General features: G+C 53.7%; 1 protein-coding gene across 5 annotated transcripts in view; it reads left to right on the top strand.

Annotated features, from left to right (window-relative positions):
• TTC7B (tetratricopeptide repeat domain 7B) overlaps window positions 1–18,312 on the top strand; it is a 230,839-nt gene that overhangs the window by 200,513 nt on the left and 12,014 nt on the right. For 4 of the 5 annotated variants that reach the window (XM_081290635.1, XM_081290634.1, XM_081290632.1 and 1 more), the window contains one exon: window positions 128–330. The exons of the other annotated variant lie outside the window; for it this stretch is intronic. In XM_081290635.1, coding sequence (XP_081146761.1) covers window positions 128–330 — 203 coding nt within the window. The remainder of the gene's footprint in view (window positions 1–127; window positions 331–18,312) is intronic. 5 annotated transcript variants of the gene reach the window in all.

Here is an 18,312-nt window from a genome sequence, read left to right as displayed (position 1 = left end):
GGGTAGGGGACCCACTGGCTCTGCCCTGCCAGACTCCCATGGGGGAACACAGAGGTTCCAAGCAGAGTGACAGCTGCCCACAGGCTGTGAACTGGGACAGCATCTGCTTTCTGCTCTCCTCCCACAGCTGAAGTCTACATTGGTCTTGGGAAGCCTGCGGAAGCCACAGCCTGTACCCAGGAAGCTGCCAACCTCTTCCCAATGTCCCACAACGTCCTGTACATGCGGGGCCAGGTTGCGGAGCTCCGTGGGAACATGGATGAAGCGCAGCGGTGGTATGAGGAAGCCTTGTCCATCAGCCCTACCCACGTGAAGAGCATGCAGCGGCTGGTGAGTGAGAGCTGCGTGAGGCCCCGCCGCTAGGTCGGATTGTCCTAGGAGCTGCCGGAGGCTCATGTCCACTAACACTGGTTCCGAAGGTCAAATGCAGTCAGCTTGTCAGACTGTCCTGTTGCACTAAGCCACAGGCCATTCCTGAGGTTGTTTATGCCAGTGGCACCTGGGAGTTGACAGTGTATAACCGTAGCTACCCTACCTGGATCCTGTTTAGGTGCCATGGGCCAGCTTAGGTCACTGGCCTTCTGGTCAGCAGTCCAAGCCACCCTGTGGCTCTTGGTTTGATAGAGACATTCCTATGGTCCTGGGCACTGATTGTCCTCTTGGTCTCTCTTGTAGCAGCCACTTTAAGGGAATGTCCATGCCTCAGGGGATTTCAGAACAAAGGTCTTCACTTGGGGACTGCCTTCCTTCAGAGGTCCAAGATTCCAGCTTGTCTCTGAGGGCACTGGCCAGTAGGTGGTTCCTGTCAGGGTCTGGAAGGGGCTGGCCATATTGCACTGAGAGGTGGGATGCTCAGTCAGGGAGTCATCCCAGTTTCCATACTGTGCACAGGTGTGCCAGCACCCCAAGATGTACAAGCCCCTCTTTTAGGGACCTGCTGCTCCCCTACCCCTTGCCATGGACAATCCTCAAGAGAGGTCCTGGAGTTGGCCTGTCGGTCGGTCAGGTGGGAAGCAGGCTGGTTACTCTGGAGGGCTCTGTCTGTTGCTAATGTGTATGTGGGACCACACCATACGGAGCCCTCGATCTGCTGTCACCTCCCTGTGGGAGTCTGAGCTGAAACGTGACATAACGGGTCTTTAGAGCTGGCGAGGAGCTGCACTGCCCTTCCCTGGGCTGCATGCCAGGCTCAGATTCTGAGATTTGGTTTTGTTCTTGGTGGTGGGACCTCCCTGACTTAATGAACCACAGGAAAGAAAAGCCTCATAATGAGGTTGCGGTGCCCTCCGGTCACCAGCCTCCTGGAGCTGAGCACCGCCATCAGACAGTGGTGTGCCATGCACGAGATCGAGCACTGGACCAGGGTGCAGGGCTCTGGTCCCAGGTCATCACTCACTCACTCTGGAACCTCAGGGAAGGCCCAAGGCTCTGTGTCCTTCTTGCAAAAGGCAGGTGTTCACTGGACAAGCTGTGAAAGCAGGGCCAGCACTGAGGAGGCATTGTTTACTAATTAGAAAAATCTTCTCCAGATGATCAAAAAAACTTCATTCTCTTGCCATTTCTTACAAGTGTTGCAAATGTAGAAGGGGCTGAGCCGTGGCTACTGGTTTTCAGCAGAATCATGCTGACCTACTGAGAATTAGGCACCGCAGAAGAGTGCTCCGAAGAGTTGGAGCTGGACGTGAGCTTGGGCTTATCCTTGACCCACAGGAGCCTGGGTGTCTCTGCAAGTTGGGCTGGTACTTAACCTGGTAGGCTGTGTGAGAACCAAACAAAGTGATTCACATGATAAGTACCTAGTAGATGCTTATTAAATAGAAAACCAAAGACAGTCATTTTCAGCTTTAAAAATAAATCAAATCTTACATGTATAATAGCTACTTAATTTTTTCCAACTTCCTTTATGAGTGTGCTGTCGCTTGGTGCAGCTTTATAAATAATTTTACATATTATCTAAACATTAGTCTGTTTGATTAAAAATATTGCATTGGCTTTCAATTTTTGTCTTGTGTTGTAAGAGGAATTTGTTGGGAAGCTAGCTTCTCACATCCTCGAGCTTTTGCTGGAGCATTGCAGGAGAGGTATATCATCACCATGTACCCAGTCTTTTCATTAAAAGGAGGTAGCATGTTTCCACCTCGGGGCCTATGAATTAGTCAAAGAAGTATTTCTCATTTTCTCCAAGGGGAACACATGAGACAAAAGATCAGATAGGAAAATCGCACCAGGAGAGTTTTCTGTTTCCCTGTTGGAGCTTTTCAAGACACCTGAGCCCCTGACAAACACAAGGTGCACAGCACAGGGGCCTGGCAAGCCAGGACCAGGGGGACAATGGGCCTAGCCTACCACACCCATGTGGCAGCCACTGACCCATAGAAAAGAGTGATAATAACAAATGAGTAAGTAGGTACATCCTGATATATTAGAAGAGTCACCAGATCAGAGGCAGGTTGAGCACATCAGGCCTACAGATTTTGAGGAGTTGAGATTCTTAAGTCATTAACTGCTCAGGGGGATTCCAAAGGATGGCTTGGCACACTCCTTGCCGTCCTCAGGAATGATACACCTGGCCTGCATTCTCCCCAGCCTGCTCCCAGAGCCCACCCACTGCTGCAGGGACCCCTGCTACAACCCAGGGCAGATTCTGACACTGTTGGACCTGCTAGTGCCCGTGGAGGGGCAATCCCTGGTGTCCCCAGACTCTTCAGCCCTGAGACACCCTACCCAGCTACATGGAAAAGACGTTTTCTGTGGCTGTGGATGGAGGAAGGGAGAAAAATGGCCCTGGCCATATACCCCAGGGGCAAGGGTTAAGGCCCCAGACCGGCCTGGGCTGTAGTCCCAGCACTGTCACTTAATGGCTTTGGGGTCATGAGCAAGTTACTCCCCCTCCATTTCCTCAGCCTCACAAATGGGCCAAGTCAGTACAAGAACCACATTTACTTGTTATGTCCCAGAAGTCCTATCTTTGCCTTCACAGGAACCAGACTGGTTTGCAAACCCCTGAGTTAAGTGGAAGCAGGGACATCAGAGCTGCCCTTCAAGGCCTGAGTCTGGGGAAGAGACGGGCCCCAGGCTGAGGTGGAGAGGGAGGTGGAATCAGACACGGTGTGGACAGTCACCTGATAGCAGGGAGAAGACCATATGAGCAGGCGAGGGGTAGCAGGGAGGCTGTGCAGGTCAGGCTAGGTCCAGAAAGCCAAGACTAGCAGGAGTTGGAAGACAGTGCCTCAGAAACCGTCATAGAAGCCACCAAGGTGGTCCCAAGGGAAGGAACAGATAGCAAAATAGATCACGGCCATGGAAAAAGCCCAGGATGGAAGGTGTGCCTGTCACAGCCCTGACACTCCAAGGCCACACTGGAGGAACAGTTAGAAGGAGCTGTCCAGAAGGCAGGAAGCCACCTGTCACAGGTGGAGACCAGGGGCTGATGGTGGCCCAGAGAAATGCAGAGAACAGACAGGAGCTTGGGCTGGCCGTGAGAACAGTTACCGACAGACTTCTGCGGGTATGAGTGGCAGCACGTGCCAGGTCGCCAGCTCGTCAGGGAGCTTTGGTTCATGTACATGTGAACGTGTTGACGTTGTTAAGAAGCAGCGCTGACTGGGGGCAGGCAGACCTCCTGGAAGAAAGCTGGAGGTCAGGCTTGACAAGAGAGATGGCGATTAAACCCTAGGGGAAGCTGGCAATTTTCTAATGGCTTTAGCCCTCATAGCTGCATTTAAATTCACACAGTGAGAAGGGAGAGGAGAGCCAGGTGTGCGGCAGCCTTGGTAATGAGTAGCACCGACAAGAGGGAAGGGAGCCGAGGGTGGGCAGGCCTTAAGGGAGCAGCAGCTGAAGGGCCCAGAAATCACAAAGGAACATGTTGACGGGAGGAATCAGAGTGATCAGGCTTTTCCCAGAAAATCTAAAGCCATGTTTTCGTATTAGTTTTGAACAAATGTATAAATTTACATTTATTTGCCTACCATGTTGAGAAGCCTTTCGCTCACAGGTCCCAAAATGAATTAATGAAGCAAAGAGCAGCTTCTTCCAAGCCAGTCAGTCTATGTTCTGAATGGAGGGAAGGAGGGAGAGGCAGGCAGTGGGACTGGGGAGCAGAAGACCGGCTGCCTGGCCAGACTTCCCAGGCCAAGGACAGAACTACCAGGACGGGGACAGACTCTGCAAACAGGGACATCTGGTTGCCCTCTGATAAGCCTCAGTCTGGGCTTCTGAGGGCATTGTGTGAGATTGGAAGGTAAGAAAGGAACAAGGGTTTTCAGGAGAGAGATGATCGTGGAAGGGAGCCAGGAGGGTTGCGTGGCTGGAAGGGGAGGCTATGGCTGGGCTATGAGCATGACTCCTGGATGTTAGCGGGGGCACAGTCTGCCTTCAGCACATCTGACAGGTTGCAAAAGGTGCAGAACAGAAGCAGATGGCGGGATCAGCCAAGGCCTGGCAGAGCGGACTCCATGGAGTCAGGGGCAGAAGTAACCAAGGCAGTGTTGGAGAGGACCAGAGAACCATGGGAAGGGGACAGTGGAGGCACTAGTGACACAGCTGTGTGTCCACCCATATCAGGAAGGAGGAGGACCCATGTGTCCACCTGAGGATGGGCAGTCCCTACAAAGAGTCTGCCGGGACAGTAAAAATGCGCTCTCAGCTGCTGCCAAGAGGTGAAGGGACCTAAATTGGAAGCACAAAGGGGTCGTCCCCTTGAATGTGAGGTCCCCATGGCCTGGAAGGACAGGAAGCCATTGTGAGAGTAGAGAGGTGGTAAGCTTCAGGAAGGGGAAGACTGTGATGGAGCCATCCTGGGCAAGGGAGGGGCACTGGGAAGAGAGGGGTGATGGATGTGGCGATGTGGACGGAGGGGCAGGCGCCTGCGCGAGGGCTGTGGCAGGAGTGCTGTTCGCCTCAGCTGGGTCCTCGGGTTGGGGGTGCTGCAGCTGCTGGAAGGGGAACTGGGCTCAGTGGGAACCTGTGTTTCCAGTCCACATAGGAGCCCGACCTGGCTCCTGGGGCAGGACCGTGAGACAAGAAAGCCTCTGGGTTGGCTGGGTGGCTTTGGGCTAAGGCGTCACGCACAGCTCTGAGATTCCTGCCTGATCTCATGCACTCTGTCGCATCAGAAGTCTGGAGGGGCATCAAGTGAAACTGCTCCCGAGGTGGCTGCAACCCTGTTCCCAGGCACCCCAGGAGTGGTGGACAGCTGAAGTCATGGCGCGATGCTAGACGACGCCCTTCCTTCATAGTTCCTTCCCACACCCGAAGGCGGCCATGCTGACTGCAGACTGGGAAAGGGGCGCACCCCACAGGCTGCACTGGCGGGTCGTTTGGTAGACAGCAGAATGCTGGTCCATCAAACAAATCTGACTAAGGACCCTGCTCTGAGGAGCAGGCAGCTCTTCTGAAGTTCAAAGAGCCCTGAAGACAGAGCCTCCTTTAAGCTGCCTTCAGGCCGCAGGCTTGTTTATTACATGCCACGCTCCATCCCGTCCTGCGTGGCTGGCGGGAGCTGCCGAGGGCCTGAGTGGGGAGAGGGAGCCTGGCTCTGCTAAATCGTGAAACTTTGCTGCTTTGCTCTCGCCGGTCTTTGAAAGCGTCCATCTGTTTGTTGAGATCTGGGAAATTGCTGTGGCTCGTATTTTACTAGTTGGCAGCCTGGTTCCCAATATGTGCCCCTGCCGGAGGAGAGAGGAGCAAGAAGGTGCAGTAACTGCAGGGACTGGCGGGCTTGTCACCGCCTCTGGCTGATTGATACGTAGCTGAGTGAGGGGACCCAGCACAGAGACAGGCAGCCCAGGGCTGCACACCCGCACCTCCCTGGTTTTCCCTTGAAGAGATGCCTCTGGTCCGTCTTGTAACTCTGGGTAAAACCTGGGTACAGGTAGATTAATTCTAGCTGGGTACTGTGGCACACCCCTGTAATCCCAGCAGCTTGGGAAGCTGAGGCAGGAGGATGGCAAGTTCAAAGCCAGCCTCAGCAGTTTAGCGAGGCCCTAAGCAACCCAGTGACCCCCTGTGTCTATATAAAATATAAAAATGGCTGGGGATGTGGCACAGTGGTTAAGCACCCCTGGGTTTAATCCCAAAAAAACAAACAACAACAACAACAACAAAAAAGGATCCAAATATCCTTCCCTTTCCCTTTCACAGCTGATCTTTAGAAACAGGTCTTTTTCATCCAAGGTTTCAGCTTTTTCTTTCCATACGTAGAAAGAATGATTGACAGAAAGCAAAACTTGACCATAGTCTATTAATTGTATCTTATTTTCTTTCAGAATTTAAAGAAAAAAAAGGCTTTCAAGATTAAGGGCAACTTTCTTTCTCTGAAGAAAAGCTTATCAAATGTCTAGATGTCCTCCCTTGTGCTGTGGCGGGCTTCCCAGTAGCACTCTTTGACAGGCACCAGGTCCTGATTCCTGTACCGTCACGGCTCAGTCTAACCAGGGTCAACACTTGCAGGAAAGAGGCTCCATGGGAGGTAGAGGTCTTTGCTGTTTGGTCCACCCTCCCTTTTTGGAACCGAGCACTGCATGGTGACTCCTTTGACACCTAGCAGGCTTTTCCAGGGTTAATACGTGGCCTGTATGTAACTTTTTTTCTCTCTAATGAAATGTGAAGCTCCTGTACCAATATTTGGTGAAATGGGGAATTTCAAATTCACTAATGGGGAAAACTGCTTTTAGTGACCTGCCCTAGGTCACATGATAGGTTAGAAGGAAACCAGGCAAGAAGATGGTAGTCACTTAGGAGTGGAGAGCCTCAGTGACAGGAAGGCAGAGGCTGAGAGTGTGGTGCTGTGGGTTCAAGTCCAGCCTCCACTTCCTAACTCCAAGACCTGAGGTGGATCCCTTAACCCTTCTGTGCTTCTGTTTCTCACAGTAAGATGGGGATCACAACTGTGCCCCCCACGGTGCTATTGTGTGGATTCAGTGAGCTAATACAGGGTGTGTACACTCCATAGATACCAGCTATGAACCTTCCTGTCATTCTCTGTAATTTGGGTCACGCCCTGATGGAAGCTCCTCTGTATCTGTTTGACAGTGAGGAAGGCATCTCCTTTCTGAGCCTGTCCCTGTCCCTGCTCCCCTGACCACACTTCACTGGTGGGAGGGGCTGACATGTGAGCCTGTCTTGGCTGGTGGTTGGCCAGAGCATTTGCCTGTTAAGTGTTGCCTGCTGTCTGTCTGTCCAGCCTGTGACCCAGCTTATTGAAGGTCTGGACAGAGGCCTGGCTGGTGTGACTGGTTCTCAGGTAGGGACTTTTCTGGCTGGTCTGAGGGAAGCTAAGCTGGGCCTTCAGCCTTCTGCCTGCCAGACCCGGCTGCTGAAGAAGGGAGGACTCTCCCCATGGCCAATGTGGGGGTCTTTCCTTGATCTGGAGGGCCCCCACTCAACTGTCACCTCCTCTGAGAAGCCCTCTGGACTCTCAGCGTTTGACTCTGACTCTTGAAGGCCTTCTTGAGCCCCCGTGGATGTCCCTGTTCATGGATGTGTCTTTCTGGACAGGAAGGCCCCTGAGAGGAGGGCCCTGTCCTGAGGAGCACAGTGGCCCATGAGACAGGTATGGGGGCAACAGGGAGTGACAACTTGGGAGTGACGACTTGACAGGCATCATGCCCCTATCACAGATGAGGCCCAGAGCCTTGGGTGCTGTTGCCCTTCAGTAGGTTTTGCTCAGATGCCACTAGAATGTGCTATTTTTAAACAACCAGGTTTATAATTTCTTTGTGCAGAGGGCCCTGGGTGTTTGCTGGTTTGGCCTGGGCACAATCCTTTCTGACCACGATCACAGGAAATGACTTTGAGGCAAGACTGGAGAGTGTAGCCGCCTGGTTTCACATGAGACCACAGAGGCTAAGTCAGGGCTAATTGATAGAACCTTCTGGTACAGCAGGATGTCAGTGCTTTGCAGCTGGATCTAGAGAGGAGCTGCTGGGCTGTAAGGCAGCTCCGACCAGGTGTACTTGGACAGCTAGATCCCCAGGCTGATCTGTAGCACCTGCTCCAGGAGCCAAGTGGGGGACAAGGTTGGGGGGACAGCCCTCTGCTAGAGGGTCCTGGATGGGGGCAGCGACCACCCTCCCAAGGCCACCAGGTCAGACATGGTAAGGTGGAAGAGGCTGAGGGAATCAGGACCGAGCATTCGCAGCAGCAGGCTTTCTTCTGCCCAGAGAGCCCTATAGACCAGTGCTCTTTGCCCATGTCCTATGAGTTCAGATAACCAAGGAAGGGACAGTCTCAGCCCTTGATGTGCTGGGGAATGGAAGAGGGAGCTTGTCATCTAGCCCAGGACTGATGGTCCTTTACCCCACTTGTCATACAGAGATCATTAAATATCATTTTATGTTTGAAAATAAAAAGCCAGTCCAAGCCCTGCACCCTTGGGTCAGCTGACTTGTGTAGCAGTAGAGTTCTGTCATATCCTGGGTCTTGTCTTGCCCCTGGATGATGACTCAGGACACAGCCTCAGCCCTTCGTAAAGTGGTTCCCCCCATGGATTGTGAGTGTGGCGTCCAGGGCAGAGTCCTCTGCTTTTCTGGAGGCAAGTAGCCTCACCTTGGCTCAGTGGTACCTTCTGGCTTAGCAGGTGCTTCTCTGGGGAAGATGGGGACACCCACACTGTGTTAACTGGGATTACAGGGTGCTACCAACCTGTCTTTGGGGGCAGATGGCAGCAGAAGCAGTAACCCACCCAAAAGCAAGCCTGCCAATGCCAAGGTCAGAGGTGTGAAGCCAGTGGGGAGGTCCAGAGAGGGAGGAGTCAGAGTAATGGGGGGCTGGTAATTGAGTTTCTGATGACATACGCCATGTCTTAAGCTCCTCTTGAAACCGTATTTCGGGTGTGTAACATTTTCTGGCTCTTGGGCATATGCGTCCTCTTTGAAGCAAAAGGAATGTCCTCTGGGCCAGGAGAGCTTCTGCTCTATGTCATGTGGCCCCTGTGTGCCCCCCCACCTACACCCTCCCCCAGATTGTCACCGGGCACAGGCACACTCCCGCAGATGCGCTAGCTGTGTGGTCTTCAAATCCCTCCTACTGCTGCAGCAGCTGTTGCGGTGCTGGCATTGGGGTCCCCGCTCTCACCGAGGAGAAGTCACATGCCCAGAAGTGACACAGGCCCAGCGGAGGCTCTGAAATGGAAGCTCACCAGGAATCCCTTCCCTTCACCTTAAGGAAAACATCTACTCTGTGTTTATTTCTACTTTCCGTTTGGAGACCTGGATGATGAGCCGCGGGCAGCTCAGTTCAGCTTCTCGTTAGTCATCATGAGCTAATTTTTTTTTTTCAAATCTGACATTTTCTGTCCAAGGCATTTATTCTTAGAAATTCTGTGCCATTATTCCAGTGTGATTTGACATCTAGGCTTCTCTGCCTTCCTGCTTTGCACAGTTATTGCCCCTGGCCTGGGTCTGGTGATTAGTTTCGCTTCTCTGGGTTTTGTCTTAGTGGATAATGGTCCTGAACTCCCCCTCCTCATCCTTGGCCCCCTGGATTTTAGCCCTGCTGCTGTGATTCCTCCCCCACACGCCTGCCTCTGAACTCAAAAGGAGGCTGTCCCCAGGAGAAGGTAGCACTCTGGGCCTGCTGGGCTTCCAGGGTCCAGCTCACTCATGCCTGGGTTACTTTCCCGTTGCTGGGCTGGCCCCAGGGGCTCCCCGCTGAGTGCTCACAGGCTCTTTGAGCCTTGTCTAGCCTCCCCGTTGTCTGGACCTTCATGCCAAGTTTAAAACTCTTAGTCCCAAAGCTTTAAGAAGGACATCTGCCTGGAGAAGTCTCTCCCCATAGCACAGATGAGGGCCTAAAATGGCAGGTGGAGATGGAAACCTCCAGACCTGACTCTCACCAGACAGTTGAAGGTATTGCAGATCTAGAATCGCATTCACATCTCCTATGGCGGGGGCAGGGGTACCAGGGATTGAACTCAGGGGCACTCGACCACTGAGCCACATCCCCAGCCCTATTTTGTATTTTTATTTAGAGACAGGGTCTCACTGAGTTGCTTAGCGCCTCGCAGTTGCTGAGGCTGGCTTTGAACTCAGGATCCTTCTGCCTCAGCCTCCTGAGCCGCTGGGATTAGAGGTGTTCGCCTCTGCACCTTCTATTCTGAGGGCCCCTTTTACAGATGGAGAAGGCCAGACAAGGAAAGGGCCAAAGCAGTTAGTGGCAGCCACACCTGGAGTCCTGATCTATCACTCTTTTTTTTTTTTAATTTTTTTTTAATATTTATTTTTTTAAATATTTATTTGTTGGTATGTGGTGCTGAGGCTCGAACCCGGGCCGCACGCATGCCAGCTCGGATTGGGGTTGGGTAAGAGATCAGCTCTCTGAACTGCTTCAGGGCAGATCCTGGCCCCAGGAAGCCTGGTCTCCTGCTCTGAAGGGGGAAACAGGCTTCCTCCCCGCCCTCGCGGGGGGTCAGGATCTCAAGCAGTGGCTCTGGGCCCTTTCTCTGGCTCACTGCTGGAATGAAGCCACTGTCCTGCGCCTGCCTCTTCCTCTCCCTGCTGCCCAGAGCTGGAATGTGTCTGAACCACCAGCTTCAGGGATTTATGAGCCCACTCACAAGCCAGAAGGTGGGGCTGAGGGGTGGCTTTGGAGGAAGGAATGACAAATGCACCAGGAATTGCCAAATTTCAACCCTCAGACTTGGGGAGGTCCTGTCCTGGAGCCAAGGCAGCCCCTCTCCCTGCACAAACTCTGAATGTGCTCCAGCCCTGGGCACAGAGCCCCACCCGCACTCCTCTTACCACCTGGCAAGTACCCTCGTGGGCACTGCTGACCTGTGTGGAGTTAGATGACAGTGTCCTCCTCCTAGAGCAGCTGGTGGAGAGGGTGCCAGGACTGGAGGAGACCCTGCCCCTCATCTGGCTCCCTGAGGCCTTGACACCGGCCCCCCCAACCCCTAGGAAAGGAGAAAATAGAGCAAACCAACACCTGAGAGCTTCCCCAGAGCCCAAAAAGCCCCAGTCTCCAGGAGCCTTGAGAAGGCCTTTGAGAGCTGACAGCCAAGGAGAGCCTCTGTGGGTGCTGTGCACTGCCCACCAAGTTCTCCCGTGGATGGACGCATGATCCCTCTCCTCCCTCCACCAGTGCGCGTCCTCCCTTTTTTTAAAATCTGGTTGGTGTTTATATAACACCCATCTCTTAAAATACCTTTGCAGGTATTATTTCTTTGGGAGCCTTTCAGAACATCAACTAGTTAGTCACCCAAAAGCCTTGTGAAGAGGACAGGGCTCAGCCCAGCACTTGGCCTGCCAGCCGCCATCCAGACCATGTCAGTCACTTCCTCACATTGATTCAGCATGCCAGTCCCTTGGCAGGTTTTGTGCCAGTTAAATGAGATGATAGTGATAAGATGTGTGCAGGAGCTCCCCAGCCACTCCACCTGGAGGGAGAGACATAAACACCAACATGGGAGTACAAGGCAAATCAGAAGGCAGACAGGCAGCTGCGCAGGCACACGGGGCCCTGTGCTTGTGGGGCTGGGGACCCGTTTCACAGGAATGACCCGTGGGCTGAGTTTTGGCAGCTGAGTAGAGGTGAGACTCTTCCACAAGTCAGGGACAGATGGAGTTTAAATGGATAGCAAGCCAGCTGCTGGGGATGTGTGGGACACCCAGGGAGACCTACATGCAGAGCAGGGAGCCGAGGCCGGTGAGGCTTCTGCTGGGTGAGGTGTGTTGGGGTGGTTATAAGAGAACCTCATTATTTTTAGAGAGAATTTAGGGGTGAAATGTCACAATGCCTTAGTTCACCATAAAAATACTACCCTTGCCCCCAAAATAGATGAAACCAATGCAAAGAAGGTTAACTGTTGTTAAACTCAGATGATTTGTAAGTAGGTGTTCTTTATATTAGCCTTTCTACTTTTCTACAGGTTTGAGATTTTTAGGATCAAATTTAAACAACTAAGGTCAATGTGACCAGGTTTGTGTTTTGGAGAGATTGCTGTGGAGGGCAGGTTACTGGGAACTAAGAGTCACTAAGGACAGTCACTAAGGCTCAGGCTGGCTCTCAGGCCTTCCTCAACGTAAGGGGACACAGGAGGAGGAGCAGGTAGAAGAAAGAGGCTGGTGGCAGATATCACTGGCCACCTTGAGGTAGGTGACCTGATCAGTTACACAGAGATGCCCCAGTGCATGTGCCTGGACAGGTCTGTAAGTTGCATGTGACTAGGCTGATGCAGTGGCTTTGGGGAGGGACTGTGGCCCGTAAATGACAGCTGAAGCTGGACCTGGGATGTAAACCCCAGAGAGGAAGAAAGATGGTCTAGGACAGCCCTCAAGGAACACCAGCATTTAAGAAGCAGGAGGAAATTTGACTCATTTGGAAATTGAGCTGCTGATGGTGTAGACAGAGTCTCCTCCCTCCTTCCCCATCCCTTTGTGGCCAGGATTTGGACCAGGCTCTGCCAGACTCACAAGCCCTACTTCCCACAGCCCTACCCTGCCACCAGTTTAGGGTTGTGGCCCATATGAGGCCCTGTTCCCATGCAGTGGTTATGCCACTGTGCAGAGGAGGGTCTCGGTCAGCAAAGTCACCCTTGGCTAAGTGTCAGGAGCAGAAATGGCTTCAATTAGAGCAACAGCCTCCACACAAAGAGCCTGGGCTCTTGGCAAGCAGCATGGCTTCTCTGGGCCTCCCGTTCCTTCCTCAGTGCATGGAGACAGTGGCACCATCTCACTAGGCTGAGGGAGAACTAGGTGTGGTCATGTGCATAAGTCAGGACTTCAGTGGTGTCTAATGACCACTGCCATGGCTTAGATCTTGGGAGAAATATGAACCAGCCCTCTAAGAGTCTGTTTGAAACTCAGCTCTTTGCCAGTTGTCAGTCCCCCAGGGGTTGGTGGTGACCCCAAGTTTGTAACAACAGTGACTTTTACTGGCAGGGATCCTGGATGTGCGCACGCACCCACACACATACCCTCAGCCTGGAACCCAGCCTTGCCAAAGGTCAGCCTCGATTAGATTCATAATAGAAATGCTGGCCAGTGTCCTTCCAAATGCTGCAGAAACTGCTGGCCCAGGCCTGCAGGGGAGCCTCTGGTGCATGATGCTCTGTCTTTCTTCATAAATGAAGAAGCAAAGCAGGCCCACTGCAGAAAGCAGCCCCTCCCTACAGGGCCCCACGTCCCTGCAGCGTGTCTCTCATCCTCTGTGTTAGTCCAAGGGATCCAGACAGATGCGTGGGGCTGGAACCACAGCCCAAGCCAGCAATCCCTGCGGGGATCTCCCAGAACAAACCAGAAGCAAAATCTGCTTCTTCCTAAGGATAATATGCATTTTTCCAGGCCTTTCAAAGCAAGGCAGGTCAATCGAGTTATAATTGGCTCCCTAATTAGAACTCCCACAAGCTGTTAAACTCTTTTACCTGCTGCCTGGCATCTTCCACAAACGTGGCAGATCCACTTCTGCCTGTGGAATGATTAGAGAAAGCCAGCTTTTTTGCCGACAGCAGCCCCCTCCAACCACCCCCTGCCACCACTCTTAACATCCAGGTACCCACCAGCAAGCATGACAGGGACATGGCCCCATTTACCAGGAAATGGCTGCAGGGAAGTGAGGCTCCAAAGGCTTCCTTGCTGGAGCTCTGTGGAGGCTGAAGAAGACCCATCCTGTCCCCATTTCCCAGGGAGCCTTGCACGAAGCCCCAAACCTCTGCTAGTTGAGTTGCCCCGTGGTAAAGAAAATGTACCCCCCATGTCCTCAGCACTCAAGAAAACAGTATTTTTGTGTGGCCCCTCTCGACTGGCAAAGTGACAAAGATGACAGTGTGCTTTAGGTGCTGGAATCGGTGCCCTTTATGGCCCAGAATCACCTGTATGTCCTTCGTGGGCCCTCTACTCCAGTGCCAGGGCCTCTTCAGCCCCTGCCAGCTCCGAGGCACGTGCAGTGCCTGCTGGGGCCAGCTCATCTGGCTTGTCTCGCCCCAGATCCACTGCAGCGAACTCACGTGGGCAGCCAAGCCAGCCACGGTGGGAGGATTACACCACGGAAATCAGCAGGCACCACAGAGCAGGGCCTCTTTTCTCTTAGGAGGCCACTTTTCTGGCACACGTTCCTCTGGACTGGTCTAGGTAGAAGTGTTATTCTGAAGGAGGGAGGCAAGGGAGAGTCGGGGACAGCAGAGGCCATGGGCAGAGAGGAGCACCCAGTGGCCCCGACTCGGGACCCTGGCAGAGGGTGTTGTGGCACAGATTTCATGGGGCTCGCCTGCCCTCCACCTGAGACAGGCTGGAGGAGACCCAGGAGAGAGGGGCTGTGTCAGAATTGTCCAGGCAGTGACAGAATGGGCAGTGTGGTGGGGAAGGGCACAATTTGGAGCAGAGCAGGAAATATTCTCATTTGAAGTCTAGCTCCATCATACAGTGATGACTTGTGGGACCTCAGCATGCCACTCAGCCTCTGTAATGCAGAAGTAAACATTCCACGGGTCACTTGAGTCCTGAGCGCTTGCCTTGCCCAGGAGCCTCACCTCGCGGCTGGCAGTCTGACAGGCCTTTCCGTTGGCATCACCTAGGAAGTGAAGAGATCCCCAGAGCCCCTAGATTTGATATGATGTGCCCCTTCCTTTTCAGCAAAGTGTCCCAGTGGGAGAATGGGCTGCCCAGGGGGGTTACAGGGGACAGATCCTGGGGCAGCCAGTGCCATAGCAGGGCACTCTGGCCCAGAGAACCACACTCACCTTGCCCAAGTCTACCACAGCCTGAGCAGTAACCACAGGAGCCGCATTTGTGGCCACTTGCATTTATTTTTCCAGTTTTCAGCACAGCCCCCTCATTGTCTGAGCTCCCCAAGGCCCTGGGTTGGAGCTTCCTGCAGGACCATTTGACTTCTGAGAAGGCTGGGCTGCTCCCTGTCACTGTAGCCATTAAAGGGTAGGGGCTAGTGCCTATTAGCTCAGCAACCCTTCACCTCTGCAGATGGGGGCAGCTTGCTGCTCCTCCCCTCAGAGCTAACTGGGGGTGTTTGAGAAAATGACTTCAGTCTCCATGATGGATTGTTCCACACTGAAGTGGTAGTGTTAGGAGCTCAGCTGCACAGGAGAAGACAGTGTAGGGCTGTTCTCTGCGCTGGGCCCCCAACCACGCAGTTCACCAGGTGTCACCCACTCCCCACTGGGACCCCACGGACCACAGCCTATTCGTCTTGTCCTTGCTCCAGCCCTGGGCCTGATTTCAGGTGCTCTAGAGAGGAAGCTTATGAAATCTCCAGGAGTGACAGTCCCTATTGCTGCTGGTTGCCTAGAGTCCCAGTGACTTGAGAGACTGGGGCAGAAGGAGGCATGTTCAAGGCCAGCCTCAGCAATTAGCAAGGCCCGATCTCAAAAATTAAAAAGACTGGAGATGTAGCCCAGTGGCAGAATTCCCCTGGGTTCAAGGCTCAGTAATGGGGGGTGGGGGAGGAAACCAGAAATATCCCATTTCCAAGAAAACTTCCAGGGTGTCTTTTTGGTTTTGGTCTTGGTTTTTTTATTCTTTGGTTTTTTTCCCCTTTCTCCAGTGCTATTGCGTCGGAAATGCATGGTTGTGATGAGCAGCAGCCAGGGAAGATGGGGCGCTGTCAGCGAGCCCCCCTGCCCCTCTTGCCCAGACTTGGGTTGTGAGTTCTCTGGTTATTGAAATGTTTCTGTGGGAGAAAACTTTCTCTAAGGCTTATCAATTACTGTCCTCCCTTCCTGGGAAAGTATCTTCCCAGGTCTGTTTGTTCTTGTGTAAAAATGGAAAGATAGTTTATGCTAGATCCTGGCAGATGGCAAAGGTGCCCCCAGTGTGACCGCACGCATAGCAGGTGGGGAGTTACCCCAGGACCCGGGTTCCAGCAGGCTGTTGGGACTGTCCCTCCACAGTCCAATGCAGCAGAGCATTGCCCAGAGGCTGCTTGAGGGGCCCAGCAGGGCCTGGGGGGCGGGGGGGGGGGGGCAGTTGCCTTCAGGCTGGGCCTGGAGGCACATAGAGGACTGTGGGCTGAACAGGAGGGTTGGCTGGAGTCGAGCTGGGGGTGACGCCCACCCTCTTGGTTACCTATTATGTGCCTACAGTATACCAAGAATGGGCCAGGGGCTGGAAAGACTTTCAACCAACAAGGACATATTGTGACCTGAGTCACCTGGGCTCTGTTTTCTGAGTCCAGCCAGCAGACTTCCTTCCTGGTCCTGCTGCCTGTTGCAGCCTCCCAGCATTCCCAGCGAGTCCACCAGTTCTCACTGCCACCCTTAAGGAGTTGTCCTGCACTGCTTGGTGACCCTGCAGGGTGGCTGCACTCCAGGCAGATGGGAGCAGAGCTGCCTGCTCCCCCTGTGCAGAGGTCGGGGCCAGGGCTGCTTTCTGTTTGCACTCAGTTTTGCTGGGAGTCATTTACCCACCTTCTGCTCCTCCTTGGGAAGTTGCTCCAGACTCTCTCTCCTCTCAGAAGCTCCTCCCCACCTCAACTGTGCTCAAGCCCTGGGGGAACAGACAGGCTGGGTATTAGGTGCTCCAAAAACACTCCACTGAGAGAAAGAGCCCATCAGCCCTAGAGTTCTCAGCTGGAGGCCATTAACTCCGCCCCTTCACTTTCTTTTTTTTGTATTTTTTTAAAATTTTTTTATTGGTTGTTCACTTTCTAGATTAGGAGAATGGAGGCTGAGGAGGAGGAGGCTGCCAGCTGATGGTGGATCACTGAGCGGTCCCAGGGTACACCCCAGGGGATGGCTCCTGCCCTCCTGCCCCAGGAAAGGCACAACTTCTGGCTTCTCTATGAGGTTACTAGGGACAGCTTTTGCTCTCAGTGTTGGTGACAAATGGTCACCCTTCCCTCCCCACCTCACTGAAGGACAGGTTGAATCAGAGGCTTTCAATGTCATTGGAAAGGGACTCCAGCCTTGGACCACAGGCATGGGGCTGGGGTCCTGGGACTCCAGGAAGCTCCACAGGACCCTCCGCACAGCTCCACAGTAGTTACGTGTGAACTATTCTCTGACCATGGAGAACCTCCTGTGGGAGCCCACCCAGCACTCCCCCTCCAGAGCCCATCGCCATGCCCTCTGCCTGGGCCTGCTAGTCTCACTGCAGCAACAGGGGTCCTAGAGTCCCAGGGGCGTAATTAGCACCAAACTTTCCACTCTGTGCATGGCTTGGGCCGTGGGGAGATGCTTGACTTCCAGGCCTCCCTGCCTGTTCTCCAACTTGTTGGGGAAGGTAGATAAAAATAAATAAATAAGTCAACCAGGGAGACGTATAAATAAGTCAGCAGTAGTTTATTGCCAATGGAAAAGTACCAGCAGGAGCGGCCGTGCCAGCACCCACAGAGCACGCTGCGGTGCGCAGGTCCCACAGCGCTAGGGCCAAAGCACACTCTCTCCCGGGAGCTGGCAGCCGACTTCCACACTCAGGCCCAGCCTCTGAGCTCACAGTCATTACAGCAAAGCACATGACTGAAATGGCAGGGGAACGGGGAGGCTGCAGGCTCAGCCTGGAATATCACCAAGAACCACGTCAGGATGGGGAGGGTGCCCACCATCCCCACACCTTGCTGGGATCCCACACCCTTCTCCAGCCCCACCAGGGCCCACCCAGCCTGGGCTGTTCTTTGGACCTGGTATCCCTTTGCTACTGTCCTTTGCTACTGCATGGGACTTGCTGACCCAACACTCTCAGGTCAGCACATCAATCAGTGCCTCTGTGAGTGTGTTTCTTAAATTTGTGAGTGTCGCATCTCAGGCTGCACCAGGATTCCCCAGGGCCCTCCCTGCCTGGTCCCCTTGGACCCCACTGCAGCAGCACCGGGCACCCAAGTGCTCAACTGAGGGCAGCCAAGTGATTCCACTCCTGGGCCAGCCCAGGGCAGCCTGGGCCACCTGTGTGGGACATTCCAAGAAGAAAGCAGAGGCCTCACTGGTCTGCAACACCCAAGTCAGAGAGGAGCCCAACGGCTGTTGAGGTAAAGTCAGCCTGCACCACTGAAGTCATTGCTGCCCGTCTCCCCTGACCAGCAATGTCACCACAACATTGATCACCAAGGGCAAGTAAAGGGCCGCCGAGTTCCAGATGCACACAGGGTGCCTGGTCTCTGGGGCCCTGGGTTGGAGTAATACATGCGGTCCCACCTCGTTACCTGTTATTGGGAGTTTGGCTGTCACCAGACCTCCTGTCTGGGAGGTGGCCTCAGACCACTCAGGTGTGACACCAAGGGGCAGCTGCTCCACAACGAATTAGGCCTAGGGAACAATGGCTGCTCCCAGAGTGCTGGCAGAGGACTTGCTCCAGAGCTCTGGCCAAGAACCGGCTGCCCTGGCCCTGAGCCCCTGCCTTCCCGTTTGTTTAGAGAAGGTAGGAA

This window comes from Spermophilus citellus (genome assembly GCF_964194105.1).
Source record: "Spermophilus citellus genome assembly, chromosome: 4".
Taxonomy (NCBI): Eukaryota; Metazoa; Chordata; class Mammalia; order Rodentia; family Sciuridae; genus Spermophilus; species Spermophilus citellus.
Note: the sequence above shows the minus strand (reverse complement) of the source record. Positions and strands in the feature narration are given on the sequence as shown.